Source organism: Tripterygium wilfordii, chromosome 11 (assembly GCF_013401445.1).
Source record: "Tripterygium wilfordii isolate XIE 37 chromosome 11, ASM1340144v1, whole genome shotgun sequence".
In the NCBI taxonomy this organism is placed as follows: domain Eukaryota; kingdom Viridiplantae; phylum Streptophyta; class Magnoliopsida; order Celastrales; family Celastraceae; genus Tripterygium; species Tripterygium wilfordii.
This window is the reverse complement of record NC_052242.1, coordinates 9,508,704-9,534,284: the sequence shown is the minus strand read 5'-3', so window position 1 is coordinate 9,534,284 and position 25,581 is coordinate 9,508,704. Positions and strand designations below refer to the sequence as shown.

At 36.3% G+C, this 25,581-nt stretch overlaps 2 protein-coding genes across 2 annotated transcripts; one reads left to right on the top strand and one right to left on the bottom strand.

Annotated features, from left to right (window-relative positions):
• Positions 1 to 1,656: 1,656 nt before the first annotated feature.
• On the top strand, positions 1,657 to 3,882 carry LOC120008613 (auxin-responsive protein IAA16-like). Its single transcript, XM_038858987.1, has 5 exons — positions 1,657 to 2,039; positions 2,801 to 3,018; positions 3,137 to 3,272; positions 3,402 to 3,463; positions 3,567 to 3,882. Exons 1-5 carry the CDS (start codon positions 1,786 to 1,788, stop codon positions 3,602 to 3,604), a joined length of 708 nt encoding a protein of 235 aa, XP_038714915.1. The 5' UTR covers positions 1,657 to 1,785; the 3' UTR covers positions 3,605 to 3,882.
• Positions 3,883 to 22,043: 18,161 nt separating this feature from the next.
• LOC120009875 (cytochrome P450 CYP82D47-like) lies at positions 22,044 to 24,769 on the bottom strand. Its single transcript, XM_038860604.1, has 2 exons — positions 23,742 to 24,769; positions 22,044 to 22,767 (listed from the first exon to the last, which is right to left on the bottom strand). Exons 1-2 carry the CDS (start codon positions 24,702 to 24,704, stop codon positions 22,141 to 22,143), a joined length of 1,590 nt encoding a protein of 529 aa, XP_038716532.1. The 5' UTR covers positions 24,705 to 24,769; the 3' UTR covers positions 22,044 to 22,140.
• Positions 24,770 to 25,581: the final 812 nt, after the last annotated feature.

The following is a 25,581-nucleotide window of genomic DNA, read 5'->3' as shown; positions in this document are numbered from 1 at the left end:
TAGACTCGTGAGTATTGATTAGGTTGTGCACTCTTTATTATTGTTATTTTTTAAAAAGTATACTGAGCTAAACCATTTGTATTAGACAAGTGTTATTCCATCAGCATATGGAGAAGTTCTCTATGAGGATCCTATGATACTATCATTTTCTCAAACTTTTTTGAACATTTGGTTGTTACAGGAAGTATTTGATACCAGTTCTTATATATTTAGTCCTGATTTGCACTGTCCAATGAAATAGTCATTCGATTGGCATTTTTTTTTGCCATTATTTTGAATCGGGACTCGTTTGACCTACTTTTTCAAAGTATAGGGGCTTAATTGAACCCTTGTGTGAAGTAAAATGATAAGTTCAAGAAAATAATTTTAAAAAATCTGTCATATATTTAATGGCACGCCAAAGCCAATTAGATCGAGTCATTATAACGAAATATAGTGCGAAGGATTTGTTTAGTAGAAAACGTAAAACAAAGGGGTTTGTTTAGCCCGAAGATTTATAAAAGACTTGTTTCAATTTATTTATTAACAAATAAATTTAAACTCGACTCGGCTTGATTTAAGTATGGACTATCCCTTTACACTCTACCCCATCTATCCTGTCCAATATTTTCTTTTTTGTTAGGTACAATGCATACACGCATATGATTTATTGTTGTTGAAAGTCAAAATATAATTGTTTGTAGGCAGTATCATGTGTAACACAATTTGACTTCCCATTAATTTGTTTAATCTAAATTATAACGTTCTCTATAAATAATAAAATAAAATTAAGGTCCATGAACAAACCAAGATTTCAAGGTTATGTTTACACACTCCTGCAAAAACTTCGGTCGTCCACATGTGAATTTATTGTTAGAAGTGTGTAGCTAATGTTATATTTAGTATAATATTATTGCTTTAATGTCAAATTTAGAATATTAGTTCAAATAATATTTTATTGGATCATTTCCTCAAAAAAAAAAATTTATTGGATCAAGAAATAATACCCATAAATTGAGAAAAAAATGAACTCCTAATCTAACGGTTACGAATTAAGGAGTCTTTTTTTCTCTTATGAAGTCGTGGGCTCAATTTCTACCGAACCAGTATGTGAATTTAGGGGTCGTAAAAAATCGGTTTCAGGATTGATTTTGGGTCGGACAACAACACGTATTTACGAAATATTTCTTGTCCGAACCCTAGTTCGAATTAGATTTTGGACGTACTTAATTGATCAAACACAAATTGATTTAAATTCATATAAGAATAACCACGACGAATTTCCGTGTAGTGAAAAAATAAAAATTTGAAAGCACCCAAAATCAAGAGTTTTTTTACAAGATTCCCAATAGAACTTTTTAGAATTAAAAATTAAGCTAAGCAACTATTGGTTTTGTGTACCCAAAACCGAAACACCACAACATACCAAAAACCACCTTAATCATATTTTCATTATTTATGGTTAAACAGCCAGCCATTACTGGCTATTGGTGGGGCCATGAGATGCAACTTGTCTGCTGCTCACCACAATCATTCATCCTATGACATCATCCATGACATCACTCCTCCGACAACCCCTAGAAATCCATCTAGCAACATCATCCACGTGTCACCATCTCAACCGCCCAAAAAAACCATATGCCAACCCCATATATCGTCACATTTGGGACTTCTTAATACACTTTCTCGCATTTGCAACTCAACAAGCACTCTCTTAACCTACAATAGAAAACACAGACAGAGAAGATCGGGATTTCTTAATTAGGGTTTGAGAAGTGAGAGAGCAATTTAGTTTTAAGGGGATCTATGGAGGTCGCAGGAGAGAGTGACAAGTATAGGGTGATTAATTTTGAGGACACAGAGCTCCGTCTTGGATTGCCTGGTGGGATTAATGGAAATCATGTTGATTCTAGTGAAGCTACCAAAAATGGTAATGGTTTTGGCAAGAGAGGCTTCTCGGAGACTGTCGATTTGAAGCTTAATCTCTCCTCGTCTGCGCAATCCAAGGATAAACATGTCGTTCCTGCTCGCTCAAATGATCTGGCAAAGCCCCCGGCCAAGTAAGTTTAGTTTAGTTTAGTTTTATGCACGAAAATCTCTCCTCATGCGTCTTGGGTGCTAATCAATTAGGATAGAACCAATTAACCAAACTTGGATAGCTGATCAGTTTGTTATCAGCCTCGGCCACAGTTGTATGCATGTGGGGGTTCTCATTGTTCGATCTTCAGTAAGATCTATCCCCATTCCATACTAAAAAATAGTACATGGGTCTTGTGATTTTTTGTACGTGTTTCTATTCACTCGGATCTATTTAGTTGAATCAATATATGTTAGATCCTAATAAGTTAGGTTTCCTTTTTCCTACTTAAGGTGAGACTAATTTAGGGATAATTTAGATTATTTTTGATTAATTAATTGATTTATATTTAATTGTTTTTTTTTCTATCTCCTCTATTATTATAGTTATGGTGGAATATTTCATGAAAGGATGCGTGTGGTGCATTATTTTTGGGAGATATGCTTAGAAAATTCACTTTATTTATTAGATGTTTTATTGAGGCTTTGGTTGTTAGTGGGAAAGACAAAAAAAACAAAACAAAACAAAGCATGTGGAATCTTTTAATACTTTTCTCAAAAGCCTAACATGTCCACCAGCTAACATGTCCCTAACATTTCCAAATATGAATAAATAATTAATATAAATTTTTTAAAAAATTAAAGCTCCTTTTTTTTTTCTTCTTCTTTTTGCCCTCCCCCAACCTTTTTATTTATTTATTTATTTAATAATTGAGTATAATGAGAATTAATTGTGAATTTTCAGGACACAAGTTGTGGGTTGGCCACCCGTCCGATCGTTCCGGAAGAACATCATGGCCGTCCAAAAGAACAGCAGTGATGAGAGTGAGAAAGCGGCAGCAACACTTGTGAAGGTTAGCATGGATGATGCACCGTATCTACGTAAGGTGGATCTCAAATCATACAAGAGCTACCAAGACCTATATGTTGCCCTACCCAAAATGTTCACCTCCTTCACCATTGGTAATAGATATATATACTTATATATACCCTATTCAATTTCATACATGACTTGTTAATTAATTAACTGCTACAATGGACCAGATTAAAAATACTTATACATGATCATTTAAATTCAAAGGTAATTGTGGATCACAAGGAGTGAAGGATTTTTTGAATGAGAGCAAATTGATAGATCTGTTGAATGGGTCTGACTATGTGCCTACTTATGAGGACAAAGATGGAGATTGGATGCTTGTTGGAGATGTACCATGGGAGTAAGTAGTCTTATAATTTTCTTTCTACATATTCCTTCAATTCTATTATAAGTAATATATATATATATTAGTAGAAGTTTAGAACCCAAAAAAAACCCTAAATCAAGACAATTTGTTTGATTTTGGCAGGATGTTTGTCGATTCGTGCAAGCGCCTTCGAATAATGAAGGGATCTGAGGCAATCGGACTTGGTTAGTTACTAATTAATTCAATTAAGTTTATTATATGTTAATCAAACTAATTACTTATCAAGATTAGAGGAGGATTGATGGTTGATTATGGTAATTTTTGCAGCTCCAAGAGCAGTTGAGAAGTGCAAGAAGAGAAGCTAAAATGATCAAGAATTGTACTGAAAGCAAAGGCAGACAGACCGGCTGGATCAAGAGAGGGATCAAGCAAGGAGTTTGAAAGTGTCTGTACCATCATTTTGTTTCTTTTATGAAACTATTATATATAAGTATATGAGGAATATATATATTCTGAAATATATATATATGTTAGGGAACTATTGATAGATGTATGTTTGTATAAAGTCCTTTGCTCATCTGTAACTTTTGTTTATTTATCAATGGATTGCCAAATGATGGCACTGGCACTTGTTATCACCGTATTTGTCGACTCCTTTGTAACGTGTATATATATATATATATATATATATATATATATATATATATATGAATAATTTTCACATGCGCATCAATTTTACCCACTCGAAATCCAATGGTTGTAATAAAGCAAAACAAAAGTGGGGATCACACATTTGCTGTGGACCCATTGCATCTATGATTGAAAAGCAAGTACGTAAGATTGTTGCACATAATCCTGCAAGAACAAGGGAGAGGGCGACCCTTTTTGGTCTGGGGACACTCCGACTTTCATGTCAGTGTCAAACTCAGGGAGTTCTAATAATCTTAGAGTAAATTTCGAATTGTGTAGGATGAGAGCATACTTGGAATGAGTCTGACCATTCTCCTTTTATAGTGTTGTGGGTCGTAGTTGTTGGGATTTTCATATCTCAATTGATTAGTCTGTTGAGATAAAATATTGGTTCGATATCATTGTTGGGATTTGTTGTGATATGACAATTCCTTGGTTTGAATTTTAATCGTCATGGGTTGATGCTAGGAGGATTCTATGTGAGGTTTTCTTCTCTCATTGGGTTGAGTTTAGGTAGGTAGTTACTTCCTCAGATCATGCATAGTTATTGGGTTGGGATTCCATGACTGTTAGGAATTCCACGTCCCCTTTTCCTAGGATTGACTTCCTAGTTTGACTCCTCTCCAAATTATCTTTGGGAAGTCATTCCTCTGTATGTCACCTATCAAGTTGAACAAACATATGTTATTTTATTTATCCACAATATAAAAAAAATATATATATATATATATATATTTTGTTGAGGTGGATAAATAAAATAACATATATATATATATATATATATATATTGTTGAGGTCAGAAAGTGATAAGGTGGAGCATATAGCACATGTGCGGTTTGTTGAGGGTAATTATTAATTCAAAAAGTAATTTATATTTATGGGTTAATTAGTAGTAGAAACCTCAAATCAAACTCTTATTTCAATAGATCTTATTCTAAGTTTTTTTTTAACTCATAGGACACATAAATGGATAAAATTTATTCAATTAAGGACAAATTATTTAAAATCCTTTTTTTATTCACCATACTATACCCTCAACATGGCCAAAACCAATAAAATTTATTTGATGTGCCTTTTGACCAATAGTCACAAAAAACAATTCAAACGGACATAATAATATAAACTGTGACACCCAATATGTTTTTAGCTGTTTGTAATTTTCCCAAGCCAAAAAAAATGTGATTAGCTGTTTGTAATTTTTCCAATCAAAAAAATAGTCAGTTGCTTGTTTAAACAGTCTATTGTAGCTTGCATATGTGTACAATTACTTTATCCATAAATGATTTTTTGGAACTATATAAGAATTTATTTCATGAATATTGTATCTCTTTCTTTGTACATATTTTTGTTCGAGGCTTCATTTTAGAATGTGAAAAACTAATATGCCTAGGAGTGTAAATCAACTTAGATTAACCTGAGAATATTTTTTTAGTATAATATCAAGCTTTCTTCTTACCTCCATTCACATTTGCTCCCTTCTCTCGTTTATGCTCTCATTTCTCTACTTCATCTTCTTTGCTACCCTTTTCTACTTCTCCCATTCACATTTGGTTTGCTACTTCATCATGAAAGTGCCTGGGTCTCGTACGTAAATGTACAATAGAGTTGGATCCAATCGAGTTGGAATTACTGAAGAGTTCTTGAAGGAGTTGAGGAATTCATTGCTTATACTTGTGAAAGTAGTTTAGAATTTCAAAATACATAAAACAATAAGGTGTCATGTGTTAGCTGCAAATGCACAAAATATCAGGGATTGGCTGATATGAGGATGCACTTATATAAAAAAAGTTTTCAACCTAGATATCACTACTACACCAAGATAAATACAACCAACAATTCGTGTCGGAACATGTTGATGTTCTTAGTATATTTAAAAGAAATTTTTATGTGTTGTATGTAGAAAGATTGAAGGGTAGTAGAATGGTAAAGGTTTTGGACTACCTTAAGTACCACCCAAGTTCAAGTCCTACTACTTACAATATATAATACATAGGTCAAAGATGTGTCTTGGGCCTTCGGGCTTTTGGGGTCTTTGATATAATCTTCTAACTTGTGTTATTTTTTTTCTTAATTTTTTTTTAATTTTATTTTTTCAATAACTGAAACATGTTTTTCCTTGATTATCTCCTTAATGATGAACGTAATCATGTTTCCTTGATTTATTGGAAAAAGATCCCAAAGTTTTTTTTTTTGGATATATAACAATGGAGAAAATTCTGGTTTATATATATATATATTTTTTTTTGTGAAAGAAAGACAAATATAAAACACTGCAAAATTAGAACAATGTTCTAAGTGTGCAAAGATCACTGAAACAGAGAGAGTATTATGGGTTTGTTTTATCCTGGGGACGACATAGCCGAGTTATTGCTTGCACACAAGAGGCAGAGCCACGAATCGTCTTAAAGAGAGCGACCTAGTTCGTGACTCAAGTCATCGGTTTCAATTTGCTGTTCAATCTCCTTATTTTACAGAATCTGAGGTAATATCTTTAACAGAACCACCTAATTCCAAGGCGCAAAGCATTAAAACTGACTACAATTTTTCATAGGGTTATTTCGATGATATCGTTCACCTTATGAAAGAGATGATACTAGCAGATAATAGGATGCCTGCAACTTTTTATCAAGCCAAGAAGTTGGTTTCCAAACTTGAACTTGGGTATCACTACAAGAAAATAGGTTTTTTGCGACGAACGTTTCCGTCGCAAAACATCAAAATTCCGTCGCTAATACTTTTTGCAACGGAATTTGCAACGGAATTTTTTCCGTTGCAAAAACAATCGTTGCAAAAATTAGCGATGGAAAAGTGCGACGGATTATTTGCAACGGAAATTAGCGACGGGCTAGTGACGAACTTTTAGCAACGGTATTAATTTGCAACGAAATTAGCGACGGAAGATTCCGTCACTAATTGATGGGTAAAAAACAAAATTTTAAATATTTACGACGGAATATTCCGTCGCTAATTATTTTTTAAATTTTGATATTATTATAATTTAACTACAATTATCAATTTAATAATTTCATTAAAAATATTTTATCAAAATGTTCAAGAAATAGCATATAATAAAAATTAATATTATACATAAGTGTTTCAATATTTTTATGAAATACACTCTAATCTTCATCAGAAAGGTGTCCATGTGAAGCACGATCATTTTCAGGGTTGTTTCTGGGGGATCGCATCTGCATCTGAGAAAATAATTGCTGCACCATCCGCTCTTGATCCTGCATCCGCTGTCGTAAGTCACCGACCTCATCCAATAACTCAGAGTTCATCCGAGCCATGCGCTCCTCTAACTCTTGCTCCAACTCTGCCTGAGTATACAATCTGGAATGTCCACTGGAGCAAGATGAAGAACTAGGCAAAAAGCTTGCCTCAGATCCAAGCCCATAGACGCGATTTTTCTTATTCTTCCCACCAGCCGCCGTAAGGAATAAAGGATCCTCGTCCAACGGCTCAAGAGGTGACTCACTAGTGGAGGAGGCTGATCGCTGTGTCAGCATGTCCTCCTTCAGCTTGTTAAATTTTTCCTGTAAAAAAAGATATCAATGCTAATGAGTACTAATAAGACAAATAAGACATTTGATAAGAAAAAACATAGATAAGCCAACATATACAAAATCAAAATAATGCTACTCTTTATTTTTTCTTATTCTTGATTGCCAAATTCAAGTTCCTATAAGATTTTTACTCCACATAACTAACGGTTCTTTAAATGATTTAACTCTTTTAAACAGACATAGTTAGAGACTACTTGCAACTACATTGAAATTAACATGCCACACCAAATTAGGTCAATGTTAAAGAACTTACACATGCACTACTACACCATTAAGTTGCATTAGTTACCCAAAGTATGTAAGAAAACTCAACATATGATCCTTTAGCTAGCTGGCTAACTTCTACTGGTTTCCTCCTAAAGCAGCCCTCATTCACACCAAATGAGACATTCATATTCACAAAATAAGACATTTTATAAGAAAATAGAGATATTATAGTTGGAAGATGTTTAACTAGGCTTCAATCTATTTTAGTTGCAGGAGTAAACGAAGATACAAGCCAAAAACTGCTAGGCGACACCACTATTTACAGGAGCCCACAATTACAAAACCAATTCGCAAAGCAAAGCATACCTGAACATGTGAACAGTGTCCCCCATAGAGTTGTATTGTAAATCACTTACTATAATAGCATAGAAAGCAATTCCAACTAATCAATATAGAAAGAAAAAACATACGTACATATGTAGTAGATGCTCAGCTATTGACTAATTGTTGCGTACTCTTTTTATGATGAGTACGAACAAAAACCTTTGCCTTGGTGGGTTCCCGGCCAAGTTCCACCCTCTGCAATTAAAATTACAAATGTATGATGTTTAGATTTTAAACTATATTAAAAATTGAAATTGTTTAATTTACTCAAAATTTACCATTCTCTTACAGTACTCCGAGTGGGGGATAGAGCCACCAGTATGAGAACAACTATCTTCGGATGCTCTATTTTTTTTTCCTTGTTCTCTTTTCTTTGTGTACTCTGGTCCACCCCATATTCGACCAAGTTCAGCAAGGACGTCTATTGGGATCCATTTAGCTTTGGTGGGGTTTTCTCGTACCCTATGCATCATGCCCCGAAATAATTCTGCACTCTTCGTATTCCAAAGTTTCTTTATTGTAACATCATGAGCATGTTCCTATTTGAATTTACTCTGCAATATATACAAAGTAATAGCAATATGCAGCACTTGTTAGTAAAATATTTTGAAGGAGAAAACTATCAAATTATACTTTATACTTACCTTGAACTCCTTGAAATAAACTTCCTTTTCTTCAGTAGAAAAATCACTCCATTTTATAGCGGCACGTTCATACTTGCTCTTAATGATCGTGGTTATTGTTTGAGTAACATCAAAAGGATCAAAACTATAAATTAAATAATAAGAACATTGGCTTAGTGGAGTAAATGTTTGAGTAATTAATATATACTCTAAAATAACAGTAAGTAAAATTATGCTTACAGAGATTTTGAAAGAGGTCGTATCCATATGGGCCCTTTTGTAGGAGGCTCAACCTCAAAATACTGTGATGATGAGCCATTGGCACCTTTTGTGTCCGGTTGAGAGCTCTGCGGGGTAGGTGCATTTGGTATATGGGGGCTAGGTGGATGTGGGGTGGGTGCATGTGGTATATGGGGGCTAGGTGGAGGTGGAGGTGGAGATCGCGTCAACATTTCAGAGGTGAAGTTATTGGGAGATGATAAAGTTTCATAAGACAGAATGTTGGGTTGAAGAGCATTCACGGAGGAGGGCGAGGAGGCTATGGTATGAGGGACACCCCCTTTGCTAAGTCCACCTCGGTGATGGACACGACGTAGACCAGATGTAGTGTGGCCATGATGGGTCGATTGATCACTAGCCATCTATAATTTAAGAATGATCACAGCCCAAGAACAACAATATTTCATAATGAAAACCATACAAGCATGAACAATAGTTATAGGAAAACAATATTGTTTACTCGCTAACCTCAATCCATGCTTACCAAAAAAAAAAAAAACCTCAATCCATTAGACTAATAGTTTATGGCAATATTCGGTAACCATCAAACAACAAAATATTATAGACAATAAGTAGGTATCAAAAAATAGAACAAAGGTGCCATAATTGTGTGAAGCTATTCTTGAATTCAACCAACACTTAATAATTTCTAATTGACAATATATGCTACAGGATATCAAAAATATATGATACAGGATGACAATTTATGGGGCTGCAAGGAAGACGAAATTGACAATATATGATACAGGATGAGAATTGGGTAAACTGTAACTAGAGACAGTAATTCTTGGCATATAAAAGAACAAGCTTCACCAGGACAATTGGGTATCAAAAAAACAGCACAAATATGCCACAAATAGTTCGCAAAAAACAGAACAACGGTGCCACAATTAGGCATCAAAAAAGAAAACAAAGGTGCCACAATTAGGTATGCTTCCAAAAATTTATACCCAAAACAAAGATTACCACAATCGATGGCAGCAATTAACCAAAAAAACATTATCTTTCCAAAAAGAGTGTGTGGGTGATCGAGATACTGAGATTATGTTGGTGACGAGAGAATGACCAAGAGACCGTGAGTGCATGGGCGAGTGACCGAGAGACCGAGAGACCTAGCAATAGACAGAGAGAGTGACCGTGTGGTTGGGTGGGCAAGTGGCCGTCGACGGATATGGGTGGCGTTGTGTTTTGGTGAGCTACGGAACGAGAGTGGTGGAAGGGTTTTGGGTCGAGTGGGGATTAGGGAATGGGTTTTGTTTCTGGAAGGGAGTGTGGTGGGACAAAAGAAAGTTGAATTTTTAGAATACCGCGAATTGAAATATATTCTATATAAGTATATTTTTTTGATATATATGGTATTAAAATAAACAAGTCTAATTATGTAATATCTTATATATTTATATATTTTGTTATAATATATATACACACACATGTACACGTTAAAAAATAATATGGAACTGCAATAATTCATTAGTAGTAATAACTACATATTATCATAATGTTTTCATAGAAATTATAAAATAAATACACACATTGTTAATCATCTTCGGTCCCTTCCTCTGTCTCAGAATCATCAAATTCTGTTTCGTCTTCTTCATCGTCATCAGCAGTCTCTTCCTCAATCATTTGCCTTGTAAAATCTTTGTCCACTTCATCAGATTCAGCTTCATTATCGACGAGAGACTCTATTTGATCAATAACTACTCTAATTGTCTCAACTGGTACTTCATCGTCTTGGAAGGCATCATCCATTTGCTTTAATTGTGCAGTAATTGTGTGCCTTGCTTTCGTCTTAATCACGACCCACCAATCTTGTCGATCATGTATCCCTTCCGAATAAGGAGCAAAGTATACTTGCTCTGCTTGTTGTGCAATTATAAATGGATCGAACTTCTTGTACCTCCCTCTACGTTTCACATCTACAAGCCCATACTGTTTATGGATTCGCGTACCTCGATTAGGAGTTGGGTCGAACCACTCACAATTAAAAAGAACAATTTTTTTAATCGGTAGTCCTAGAAAATCCAATTGGACAATCTCTTTCAGTATTCCATAGTTCCATAGTAGTCATATTCTGATTGGCCAAAATCGGTCCCCCGCATGCATACACCACTGTTGATTGTTGACTTGCCTTCACTTCTTGCATCAGTGTCGAATTTGTATCCATTGACATAATACGTATTCCAGATCTCAACCCTCCTTAATGGTCCTCTGGACACATCTCGTATGAGTTCATCGGTAATCCTATTTTGTGGGTCATAAACCTTAAACATAAAAATGATAAGTTAATTGACAATATTTTGGTACAATTAAATCAAATCGTGTCAAGTTATTAAAATAGACAGATACTTACGTACTGTCTGAGCCATGATGCGAAACCTTTCTCAATTTGATAGTCGACTTCGTCATCATTTAATGTAGGTGTTGATGCTCACACAAAACTTGTAAACAGACTGCAACACATAAGAAATTCACATACATCATTGGCTTAGATTAGGATCACTTTATAAATCCAACAAAATTTATAGTAGCTTACTTTATAAAAGGCTGGACAATATCACAATTTAGAAACGTGTATAATGTTGCTGCATCGTATTCTCTATCAGTGAGGTAGCGGCTACCAGCTTCACCAACAAGACGACCAGGTTGATTGAAGATTGAAATTCTGGGGAATTCTGAGTTGAAGTACCACTGTCATCATTTCGAGGCACTCTGGTTCGTCGAGAGCTAACATGTGGTTCAAAGTAATACGAAGCACATGTCGATGTCTCTTCGACTATATATGCTTCACAAATAGATCCTTCCACACGAGCTTTATTTTTGACCTTCTTCTTTAGGAAGTGAAAGAACCTATTACAAAACGTAATCAGACATAATATTAATTCTTCAATTGACAAATCGTAATAATATGACAAATATCATAATAATATGAATAAAAATACCTTTCAAAAGGATACATCTATCTGTATTGTACAGGCCCTCCCATCCTTCTTCGAATGGTAGATGTATCAGGAGATGTTCCATAGAATCAAAGAAAGATGGGGGAAATATACGTTCCAATTTGCAAAGGATCACAGGAATATTTGCCTCCATGATGATCAATTGGTCCTCTCGCAGTGTAGTTGAACATATATCTCTACAAAAGTGACTCAGCTCAGTAATGGTAGCCCAAATGGGCTCTGGCTTTTCATCCCGAACAACTTTCCTTCTCTCATGTCTACGCACCTACCTAGGTTGGAGGAATAGCTGTCTGGCAACTTCAAACTGGAGACCCAATGACAAACAACCTTTTTCTGCTCTATGTTGAGACAAAATTGTGCTTTTGGTTTGAGAGATTTACCATTGTAATTCTCCACCAACTCTAAAGCTTTGTGTTTACAGTAATGCGGAAGGTCCAATCGAGACTTAGCATTATCCTTTGTTTTTCCCTTAACATCCATACATGTATTGAAAACGTTATCAAAGACGTTTTTCTCAATATGCATGACATCAAGGTTATGACGTATCTGATTGTTCTGCCAATAACGCGAATACCAGAAGATGCTCTTCTTGATCCAATTATGTTCTTGACCATATCCCGGCAATGATAATGGGCCCGTATCAGTAATATTTGGAAAGTTCCAAACTCTTGCCAACACTTCTTCCCCAGACAAACGTGGAGGAGGTTCTGATCTCTCAATTCGATTCTTAAAAAATGCATCTTTATTCTGCCTAAATGGATGTGTCATGTCCAAAAACTGTCTGTGACAATCAAACCACGAATTTTTCCTACCATATTTCAAAGTAAACGCCTTTGAACGTTCCATGCAACAAGGACATGCTAACTTCCCCTGTGTCATCCATCCAGACAGCATACCATAGGCAGGAAAGTCGTTGATAGCTCACATCAGTGTAGCTCGCATAACAAAATTTTCTTTCGTATACACATCATAAGTTATCACACCTTCACACCACAATTGATTGAGCTCGTCTATCAAGGGTTGTATATAAACGTCGATCTTGCTCTTCGAATTTTGAGGACCTGGAATGATTACTGTCAGGAACATAAACTCCCTTTTCATGCACATCCCAGGAGGTAAATTATAAGGAGTCAAAATAATAGGCCAACATGAATAATTCTTGCCAGATTGTCCGAAAGGAGTGAAACCATCCGCGCACAAACCTAATCTTATATTTCACGGGTCTGACGAAAAATCTCGATATGTTCGATCAAAGTGTTTCCATGCTTCTCCATCTGATGGATGACACAGGATATTGGACTCGCTTTGATGCTCGTAATGCCATCTCATCTCCTTTGCTGTTACTGTTGAGCTATAAAGCCTCTGAAGCCTAGGAATCAGAGGCAGATACCACATACGTTTAACCGGAATATCCTTGAAATTTCCTCGTTCAGTTCTTCGAGGTTTATAACGGTCTGCCCCACAAAATTTACACCGCATCTCATTCGCCTCATCCTTATAGTATATCATACAACCACTCGTACAACAATCGATTCGTTGATACCCAAGTCCGAGTTTAGACACTGACTTCTTGGTTTGATAGAAGTCCACAGGCATCTTATTATCTTCTGGCATAGTCTCTTTCATAAGATGAATGACGTCATCGAAACAACCCTAGGGCATATTGTGCTTTAATGCTTAATAACCTCATCGCAGCAGACAACTCTGAGTGTGACTCGCACCCGTCCCATAGTGGAGCTTGGGCAGCAGACAACACGTCAAAGAAAGCTTATGCATCGGGATTAGGAGGTTTCGGCACAAACTGTTGGTTGTTATCCTCTCCTTGTAAGAGCTCATCCCCAACCGAAGGCCCTGCAGCGTCCATTACCATCTGCTCGTATGGATTGAAATTAGCCCGATTACTGTCTTGCCAGTAATAATTTTCATAATCCGCTTGCACATCGACAGTTTCCACAGGGGGAATTTCAGGCGTTTCTTCACCATGAGCTATCCAGTAATGATATCCAGGCTGAAAACCTTTTCTATATAAGTGCACCCTTATATCATCCAACTCTTGAAATCTTGTGCATTTACATCTCACGCATGGACACCTTATTGTTCCCGTGTCTATAAATCGTGGATTATTTCCACACGCATAAGTAATGAACTCCTCAACCCCCTAAAAAACTCATCGCTAGGTCCCACTCGATTGGGGCTGACTTTGTTGTACATCCATCTATGAGACTCAGTCACATCCATTATGAAAGGAGAAAGAAGAAGCAAGGAAGACGAAAGGGAATATCAGAATGAAAAAAGAGTTCTTGAGCAAATGAGGTAGCAACGACAAACAAAAAATTATTTATAACGGATTAGCGACGGCCATTGCAACGGAATTATAATCCGTCGCGAAGGTGTGTCAGAAAAAGAAGATCTCTAAAGGATTTCGATAGAATTTAGCGACGGCGTATGCATCCGTCGCTAATTTGTGGCAGAAAAAGCAGGATTTTTTGAAAATCGTACCAGAAGATAGAATTTAGCGACGAAATTTAGATACCGTCGCTAAATTTAGCAACGAAAAATAAATTTCATTGCTAATTTGTGGCAGAAAAAGTGAGATTTTCTGAAAGGGGTGTCAGAAGATAGAATTTAGCGAAATTCTATTTTCTGACACCCTTTTCAGAAAATCCCGCTTTTCTGCCATAAATTAGGAACACAATTTATTTTCCGTCGCTAACTTTAGCGACGAAATCCATATTCCGTCGCTAAAGTTAGCGACGGAAAATAAATTGTGTTCCTAATTTATGGCAGAAAAGCGGGATTTTCTGAAAAGGGTGTCAGAAAATAGAATTTAGCGACGGAATCCATATTCCGTCGCTAAATTTAGTGACGAACAAAAAATTCCGTTGCTGATTTGTGGCAGAAAAAGGGTGATTTTCTGGAAGTGGTGTCAGAAGATATATTAATTTAGCGACGAAATTATAATTCCATCGCTAAATTATATCTTTTTTCTTAAAGTGTGTCAGAAATTAGAATTTAGCAACGGAATTTTGATTCCGTCACGATATCCGTCGCTATTCTGTTGCAAATATTGGCGGGAATTCGCGTCATAAATTGTAACGGCGTTTGCGACGAATTTTATTTGCAACGGAAAAGTGCGTGGCAAATTCCGTCACAAAATGTCTTAAAATTTTTACAAAAATTAGCGATGGAAATATGTGAAAGTTCCGTCGCAAACCATATATTTCGCAACGGAAAAAATCGTCGCAAAATAATTGTTTTCTTGTAGTGTATCAATGAATCGATTGTTGTACAGACAGTTGTATGATACCCTATAAGGATGATGCGAATTTGACATACTATAAATTTTGTGGGGTAGACGTTATAAACCTCGAAGAACTGGACGTGAAAATTTTAAGGATATTTCGATTAAACATATGTGGTACCTGCCACTAGTTCCTAGGCTTTAGAGGCTATTTAGTTGAATAGTTATAGCAAAGGAGATGAGGTGCATTATGAGCAGGAAAGCGAGTCTGACATCCTGTATCATCCATCAGATGGAGAAGCATGGACATATTTTAACAGAACATATCGAGATTTCACTTCAGACCCACGTAATATAAGACTAGGTTTGTGTGTAGATGGTTTCACTCCTTTCGGACAATTTGACAAGAACTATTCATGTTGCGTTGTCATTTTGACTCCTTATAATCTACCACCTGGGATATGAATGAAAAGGGAGTTTATGTTCCTGATAATAATCATTCCAGATCCTCATAATCCTAAAAGCATAATCGATGTTTATCTTCTACCCCTGATAGACAAGCTCAATCAATTATGGTGTGAAGGTGTCATAAAATACGATGTGTACATGAAACAAAATTTTGTTATGAGAGCTGCATATGTTGATATGGACTATCAATGACTTTCTTGCCTATGGTATGCTGTCTGGATGGATGACACAGAGGAAGTTAGCATATCCTTATTGCATGGAGTGTTCGAAGACGTTTACCTTGAAAAATGATAGGAAAAATTCATGGTTTGATTGTCACGGACAGTTTTTGCTTACCATACATCCGTTTAGGCAGAACAATGATGCATTTTTCAAGAATCAAATGGAGAAATCACAACCTCCTCCACGTTTTTCTAGAGAAGCGGTGTTGGCACGAGTTTGGAACTTTTCAAAATTACTGAGACATGCCCATTATCATTGTCGGGATATTGTCAAGAACGTAATTGGACAAGAAAGGAGTATCTTCTAGGATCTACCTTACTAGTGCAATAATATCATACAACATAACCTCGATGTCATGCATATTGAAAAGAACATGTTTGATAACGTTTTCAATACGTGAATGGACGTTAAGGGAAAAATAAAAGATAATGTTAAGTTCCGGCTGGGTCTTTCACATTATTGTAAACGCAGAGTTTTAGAGTTGGTGGACTATAGTAATGGTAAATCCTTCAAATCGAAAACACAATTTTACCTCAAAATGGAGCAAAAAAGTATTGTTTGTTCTTGGGTTTTCAGTTTCAAGTTGTCAAACGGTTGTACACCAAACCTAGGTAGGTACGTATACATGAGGGAAGGAAAGCTAGAGATGGTAGGTAATTAATAAAAATATGCAAAATTTGTTCCTACGTGTGTATATGAGTGGTAGGTACTTATTGAAAATATGTAAATTTGTTCCTATGTATATATGAGCATGTCCTTTGTGGAGTTGGAGCGAAGCAATAGCAATACCTCTTTAATTGAAGTTTTATACTTCAAAAAAGATAATTTGGCCGTTGAATAGAAAACGTAAGTTACCAATAAAAAAAGAGAGGGAAACAATTCACTGAAAATTCTCTTATTATCAACGACGTCATGACGTATAAATTCATCTATATGAATTTAACGTATAAATTCATAGAGATGATAAATATCAATTTCTATCAGCCTCAGTGAAGACTCTGGCCATTGATCTATAGCCAACGGATGCAGAGGCTGAGGCATTACTTGAAGCTGTGTGGTTTGCTATGTCTTTGGCTTCTAAGAAGGTTTGAAGGGGATTCTAGTATCATTGTGAAAGCTGTTCAAGAGGGCTTGGGGTTTTATCAGAGTTGGTGGAACGTGATCCAAGAGGTTATGTTTCGCTGCATTCTTTGGACGAGTGGTCTGTGTGCCATGTTCGAAGGGATGCTAATAACTCTGCTCATGTTCTTGCGAAACAAGCCCCGGAGATTGTTGTTCCTTCTCATTGGCATATGATTCCCCCGTTGTTCCTCCAAGAGGCCTTGGATCATGACCTTCATAGGATATGATATTCGGTATTTGATGGTTTTCGTATATCTTTTGAGTTGTTTGTTTTTGTTTTGATGTTGTCATTGTAATAAGTGTTGGGGTATATCTGATGGTGGACGAGGATGTCTACTGTCTGTTTGTTTGTTCTGGGAACAAGTTTGATTCAATGAAATTCATGGTCTTATGTCCTTCCAAACGACTAATCAAAGTCATATCATTAACATCTAACACGCATAATTTAAGCTGTGTTTTTTAAAAAAATTATAGATTGAATTGTATTCATTTATCCAATAAATTAGGTAAGAGAGTTTGAGTTTCAAAGGCACTCAAGTCACGATAAAGATGAAAGATGAATTAATATCACAATATGAGAACTACATCAAAAGAAAAGAACAAACACCTGACATCATCGGACAACACCGTACTATGCCAGACTACACCAAAAAAGTATAAATCCGATTAGATTAAACAAAGGAATAATTTGAACAAAGCAAAATATGACAATTTAAACAATTCTCCAAATAGATCTTAAAAATAGATCTAGATCCATATTCAAAGCAATAGCAATACCTCTTGGCTTTTCTTTCTTTTGCCTTTATAGGTAAGGCCCTACAGGGTGATAGTCGAATCCCATGTTTGACGCAATCTAAAAATAGGATAACGTTAGTTCTTCACATTATCCCATTATCTCATTCTAGCAGAAAAATTGTTAGATATAAAAAATGTCCATGAGTTACGTGGTATAATAAGGTCGTTTAGTTGACAGAGCGAAGGCTGAGCGAGAGATCAAGATGAGACAGCAATTGAACAAGCTAGAAGTCTGAACGAAGTAAATCGATTAAACACGGTAGTTACCCAAATACCTCAACTTGTGGAGGAAGTGGACAACGTGAAAGTTATATGGCCCAAAAGAGACTCAACAAAATCAGAACATGGGGAACACGTGTCAGTCAAGGAATGATCAGTTATTCAACATTACTAAATGGTTAGAGAACATGAGACACTTGGTAGCAAATTGTAGTAACTGGTTTTCGTCCGGCCCAAAAAATAAAAAATAGAAAAACACAAAAAATGCAAAAGCCCGTTCTTGAGACCGCAAATTCACAAAAATTCAAAAAGCCACTTTTGGACTCACAAGCCTACAAAAACTCATTTCCTTGACCCACAAGCCCACGGATATTCAAAAGTTTGTTTCTTGGATCCTTAAGTCCACAAATACCCAATTATTAGCCCAATAAAACCAAGCCCCATAAATTATCTATAAAATAAGGAAATTAAAAGATTTTGGGAAATAAAACCTTAAAAGGGAAAGGTGACAACTTTTTAGGGTTTTGCAAAAGGAATGAAAAATACAAAAAGGGGTAATTTTCTTAGGGTTAATTTTCTTAGGGTTTCTAAAGGGAAAAGAAAATAAGGTTTAAGGAGACTATTTGGTAAAAGAGTAGAAATAGGGTTTTGTGTGAGGTGGTACGGCATTATATAAAGGAGCTAAGGGAGGAGGATAGACACAATTGAGAGAGGAAGAAAAAGAGAGGAGGCGTGAGAGAAAGGGATAAAGAGGGTAGAGAACAATAGCAAATCAATGGATACAACTTTAAATAGCAGTGTTAACAGTTTTGTAGAACATGTATATAAACCTAGATTTTAGATTTTACAAGGTCTGGTCAATCAAAGACTCAAACAGAGCATGAGACACTTGGTAGCAAATCAATGGATCCAACTTTAAATAGCAGTGTTAACAGTTTTGTAGAACATGTATATAAGCCTAGATTTTAGATTTTACAAGGTCTGGTCAATCAAAGACTCAAACAGAGCATGTAATTTCCGTTTTGTAGAACATGTATATAAGCCTAGATTTTAGATTTTACAAGGTTTGGTCAATCAAAGACTCAAACAGAGCATGTAATTTCTGTTTTGTAACTTTAATCTAATTGGCCCTTTTACATTTTCTTCCTCGTGTGCTTGTGCCCCTTGGAGGCTGTTGTGCTCATTATACACATACAATTGAGCACTCTTTTACTTGCGTTTTCTTGCCTCTTTGAGTGAATCGAGGATTGATATTGTTTAAGTAATCGATATTTGCACATTTCAGGTGTGAAGGCACGAATTGGAAAGAAGGGATCCAAAAAGAGGCAAAAATGGACATTTGTCCTTCCAGAGACTTTCTCGATCGATCGGAATCCATTTCTGATTGATCGGGAAACAATTGATCAAGTTGCACCTTTCTTTCAGAGACTTTTTCGATTGATCGCAACCGATTTCTTATCGATCGTATTACTATTCACATGCACGTGTAGTTTAGCGAAAAAATTCTGAATTCACTCGTCTTTGAGCCAAAATGACCCCAACTTGTTAGAGAAACGACATAAGAGTTTGGGAAAGTATAAAAGGGCATAAAATAGGGTTTTGGAGGTATTCTTAGAGTTGAGATTCATTCTCTACCTTGAAGGCTACCATTGGAGCTTGGAGAAGAATGGGATCACAAGGGGGTTTCTTCTCTCCTCTTTTATCTTTGCTTTTATGGTTGATTTTCATTGCTTGATGATGTATCTTGACTCCATGAGTGGCTTGATTCTCTTGCTAGGGGCCTAATTTAACCTAACTTTGATGATTCAATAAACTTGGTTTGATTTCTCTTGATTTCTATTTATTGTTGATTGTTTATGGGTGTACTTAATGTTTTTGGATGTTTGACCATCATTCAATTGATTCGTTGCCTAGATTGAGACCGGAAGGAGATATTAACGCAGAACGGAAAACAGATAAACGGCAAGATCTTTGTCAATGCCGTACAAAACAAGATAGTCCAGAGAAATAAACTCGGCAAACAGCGTGTTTGTATTATTATCAAGCAAAATTACCCCACCCAGGAGGTTACAAAGACTTATATAGTAGATCCAACACTAATTGCAACACACTATCTTAAAGGAAATAATAGAAAGTAATGAAGTTCCAAACTTCTAAATACGTCAGACACCACTGCAAATGAGCCATTGGTTGAGTGGCAATGACTTTGCATGTCCCTGACTGAGGTCATGAGTTCTAGTCTCACCTCCTCTGAATATTTATATGGAGGTGTGTGGGCTTAGTCTGCCCCTGCGTGGGCTTGATTTGTGCCTCCTGCGTGGGGACTGTCGACACCTATACTTTCATAGGCTTGATCTGGTGGTGTGTCGTATATTGTATTTGTACTTATCCTAAAAAAAAAAAGTCAGACACCACTAAATAAACCAAAATAATTAAGTAAACAAATTACGACTAAACACACGCCAAAGATTCCTGCTTGCGGTCCCACATCTCATAGAAATCATCTACTGTTTGTTCGGCTGCTTGTGCTTGTTCTACATCAGATATCTAGGATTTGCCTCTAACCATAAACATCATAGGTTGCATGAACCATAGGAATATATAGGCATGACCTATGCAATTGCTACAAGATTAATCCACAAATCTTAACTGGTATTTGTTTCTTGAACTCGATTGTTAGGAATAACAGAGGTTAGGGATAGAGACACTTTTGGTGTAACCAGGAATGGAGCATCGGATAGGAATATATTAAAAAAAAAAAAAAAAAGTCAGACACCACTAAGTAAACCAAAATAATTAAGTAAACAAATTACGACTAAACACACGCCAAAGATTCCTACTTGCAGTCCCACATCTCATAGAAATCATCTATTGTTTGTTCGGCTACTTGTGCTTGTTCTACATAAGATATCTAGGATTTGCCTCTAACCATAGACATCATAGCTTGCATGAACCATAGGAATATATAGGCATGACCTATGCAATTGCTACACGGTTAATCCACAAATCTTAATGGGTATTTGTCTCTTGAACTCGATTGTTAGGAATAACAGAGGTTAGAGATAAAGACACTTTTGGTGTAACCAGGAATGGAGCATCGGATAAGATAGGGAAACCGATTGTCAACAATGAGGTAGTTATTTAGGAAATTAAGGAGCCAAGGGAGTTGAATCGTTTAAGGGACGGTGAAATTAGGTATCCTAGTACTTTTCATTCTTGAGTTCAATCTTGTTCATACTTACTCGCTTAATTTTGTTGTTAATCACTTTTTAATACTTCTTTAGTTTAAAACAAACCAAATCCAAACCAATTCGCTTATCCATTTTAGCATAATTGTAGCTTTGATTGATATTGAATTAAATTGTCAAAATCTTTGTGGGACGATACTCTAATCTCTTTATTACTTGCGCGATTTCGTATACTTGCGAATTTGCAACAATAGAAGCGAGTCTCCTTATTACTTGCGCGATTTCGTATACTTGCGAATTTGCAGCAATAGAAGCCACCCTCTTTCTTGTATTTGCATCCATCTTTGAGACTTTGTTCCAAGAGATTTGTTCCTACACACATCGTCTGATCTCATTTGTTTACAACACTCGAATTCCGTCGCAAACAAGAATAATTCCTCCTTTTGCATGAGATATTTATAGGTCTCCTTCAACCACTTTTTCTTTTTTCTTTTTTTAACTTATAATGTCTTTGATAGACTTTGTAAAATCTTCCTATTCATCGGCTAGTCATTTAACATTTTGCAAACTACGTAAAAAAACTGCATTCTATATACGTATCCGGTGCTTTTATTGTGCAATATCAAACAAAGTATGATTTTAATCCACCAAAAATAATGTAATGTAGTCCATTTTATGCTAACCCAATCCAATCCATTGTTGTCTAGTCCTATCTAATTCGGCGGGACAAACGCAGCCCTAGTACTTCAGATTCACATAAAAAGTAGTAATTACTGAATAACATACATACATACTTTTTTTTTTTTGTTTAAACCTGAGAGAAATTCGAACCTTGATCACTAGGGTTATACACACACCATCTTTACCACAACTCCAAACTTGTGATTCGGATGTAGCATACATATATACTTATGTGATGCGATAAATTATACATAAATTATGCATAAAAATGAGGTGGGAGACGTGGACTGAGAACCACTTCAATTGGCGTTGCTTTAAGATTTGTCAATCCAATGCTCTCCGTCATATCAATGGGTTCATCATTTGGTGTTGAGATATCAAAGCCATGAAGTAGATTAGTGAGTGTGAGTTGCAGGACTTGAACAGAAAACAAGACTCCAGGGCAAATTCTTCTCCCAGCTCCGAATGGTATAAGCTCAAAGTTCTGGCCCTTAACATCAACGTGCTTGTGAGTTGTGAGAAATCGTTCTGGCCGAAACTCGCAAGGATCCTCCCCCCATATGTTCGGATCACGGTGAATTTTCCAGAGATTGAAAAGAAGCCGAGTCCCAGACGGGGCATGGTATCCGCTCACATTGCAATCTTCCACGGATTCGTGGGGCACCGAAAGTGGTCCAGCAGGATATAACCGTAATGTTTCCTTTATGATAGCTTCTATGTAGACCAGAGATTTCATGTCTGATTCTTTCACTAACCTTTCTCGTCCGATGTGGGCATCCAACTCTTCTTGCGCCTTATTCAGGACATGACGGTTGTTGATTAGTAGTGATAAGGCCCATACCAAAGTAACCGTAGTAGTGTCTGACCCTGCCATAATAAGACCCTGTAACCGTGAAGAAGGATTAAATTCGACTTCTTAATCAACCACTAATTAACTCATCGGTTCCACCAGCTGAACCTTATTAAGTAAACTTTCACAAGTTTTTCTCAAAAGGGCATCAAGAGATGGCCTCCAAAGTAAACCCAAATACAGAGGAAATAAGCAAGAAAGGATAACGAGCACAAAGAAAATTAATACAGAAAAATTGAACATGTGGAATGGCTATATTCTTGGTACAATTGGCAGTAAACTTTCGCAAGTTGATGTTCGGTCCAATTCTAATAGCATTGTTTCCTGTAAAGGGGCATTTGGTTGACAGTTAGATGATGGAATGAGGGTGGGATGACGGTGAGAATCACCTATTCTATTGTTCAGTTTAGTGTGAGATGGTGGAATCCAAAATTTATTCCATCATCTATTCTCCCTTATGGTGAAAAGCTGATCACCAAAATGAAGCTGATCACTCAAATGATGATAATGACTTTTCTTCATAAGGTTAATAACTCTTAATATAAGAAAAACTATTATACACTTATTTTAATAATTTTTTTAAAAAAAAGAAAAAAAAAAGTTAACATGAAAATTCTACTATTATAACTTTCACATTCATATTGAGTCTTTATTTCATATCAAACATGATCACGCTCAAGTCACACTCACACTTATTTAATTGTGAACCAAACGCCCATAATATACTTGGATATAAATATAATGACCATGAAATATAGTTCGAAAAAATATTGGGTTAAGAAAGCTGGGCCAGATTCAAAGTTCAATAAACAAACACAAAGCCCAACCCAAAAAATAAATTTGGACCTTAGTTTTTCCTAATGAAATAAACCAAAGCCCAGCCCCAAAAGATTTTTCTTTTTTTGTGGTACTATTTTATTAATTTCCGGTTAAGTTGCCACGTATGTAAGTGTGATAATTGACATGGATATTGGAGCGTAAACGGGATATGGGTCAAGATTACGTACCAGGCTTGCAGCTTTGTTTACAGTATCAGCACTATAAACAGTGAGCTCTTCCGGTTGACTATCGTCATCAAGAATGGAGAGCATGACGTCCATGAAATCTTCTTCTACAATCCGATCACCACCATAACTTAATCTCTTCTTCTTCTTGTGATCTTCCAACCACTCCCCGACATAACCATCCAATTCTTTGGCCGTCTTTTTCATGGCCTTCTCATCACCTCCCAGATCCAACCACCTCAAAAATGGCAACGCATCAGCCACAACAAATTTCCCCGACAACTCAATAAAATCCCTCAACACCTTTTTCCATCTTACATCCTCCTGACCCTCCTCGCTCACAGATCGCTTACCCACAATTATCCTAAAGATCACATTCGCAGTTACGTCTCCGGACCATTTCTTCAGATCCACTAAAACTTGACTCATCGGTGACGCGCTTTGAGCTTGGACCCATAATTGGTACAACTGTTTTATGGAATTCTTGATCTCCGATTCTCGTACGTGTTTAAGCGTCTCGAGGCGGTGGCTGGAGAGGAGCTCGAGTGTGGTAATCTTGCGCATTTGACGCCAGTATGGACCGTATGAGCTGAAACCGAACAAGGCCTGATTGTAACCCAAGTGCTCAGTGGCTAGACTCTTTGGACGATTTGCGAAGACTTTGTCATGGGTTGTTAGGCACTCTTTGGCAACATCGGAGTTACTTACCACCAGAGCACGATGGACGCCCAAATTGATTGTGAAGATGGGGCCGTATTTGTCAGCCATATCGCCTAAAGTTTTGTGCGGCGGTTGTGGCCCACCGAGGAGGTGGAGGTGGCCAATCACAGGCCAAGCGCCGCCTGCTTTCGGTGGGAGTCTGTAGTTGTTTGGTTTGCTTTTGAGGATCCTCAAACATGAGTAGAGAAATAGCAAAACCGTAAAGATCGTAGCGGCGGCGGTTGAAATTGAGAGAAGAAGAGACATTTTGTTGTGAGCAGATCAGAATAGGAGACCAGCGAGCTTACAAATAGCCGGCGCCACTATTGACACTCCCCATTTTTGCTATATAAACCCTTTTTCATATTGACAACTGATTATGACTTTTAATTATTGAAAATACATCAATGTTATACATCAACAATTAAAGGTCATAATCAGTTGTCAATATCAAAGGGGTTTATATAGGGAGTGTCGATAGTGGCGCCGGCCAAATATTACGTGACACCGCACTGTCAATACGTCTTACGTGACAGAGGCACAGCATGACAGCAATGAATATATTTATATTTAATGAGAACTTCTTGGGATATGAGAATATTATTATTATTATTATTTACATTATTGGCAAACGAAAGCTTATCCAATTGTTTCGATCCACTCAATAGCATAGTTTTTAAACCCGACTCGTGCATCGATCCGTGTCAACTGAAGGTTCAAGGGTTTCGAGATTCAACCGATTTGATTAAGGTTGAATCGCGGATTTATAATATACTATGAATTAATATATTTTAGATATATAGTATATAAATAAATTTATATTTTTGTATAATTGATTAATACAAATTATTTTATATTTTATATAATCTGTCACTTTCTTCTTTTGTCTCAAGTCCCAAGAAATATTATAATCACATATATATATATACATATATATATATATATATGTATGTATATAGTTAACTTATATATTTAAATATTTAGGTATAATTGATTAATTTTGACCGTTGACTTGTTGAATCAATGGCCAAGATTTAGCCATTTAGGGCAACAAACCTAAATGCCTAGCAAACAGATGTGCCGCCTCCCTCTCATGAGTTCTCTCATTCTCAACTCAAAAGTTCTCTCATCTCTGTCTCACACG

What these genes read in the sequence shown, in the direction of transcription:
- LOC120008613 (XM_038858987.1), top strand. Translation starts at nt 1,786, where the DNA reads ATGGAGGTCGCAGGAGAGAGTGACAAGTATAGGGTGATTAATTTTGAG. An exon ending in CTGGCAAAGCCCCCGGCCAA is followed by an intron (nt 2,040 to 2,800) that starts GTAAGTTTAGTT and finishes GTGAATTTTCAG; the next exon opens with GACACAAGTTGTGGGTTGGC. An exon ending in GTTGGAGATGTACCATGGGA is followed by an intron (nt 3,273 to 3,401) that starts GTAAGTAGTCTT and finishes TGATTTTGGCAG; the next exon opens with GATGTTTGTCGATTCGTGCA.
- LOC120009875 (XM_038860604.1), bottom strand. Translation starts at nt 24,704, where the DNA reads ATGTCTCTTCTTCTCTCAATTTCAACCGCCGCCGCTACGATCTTTACG. An exon ending in TAAACAAAGCTGCAAGCCTG is followed by an intron (nt 22,768 to 23,741) that starts GTACGTAATCTT and finishes TCACGGTTACAG; the next exon opens with GGTCTTATTATGGCAGGGTC.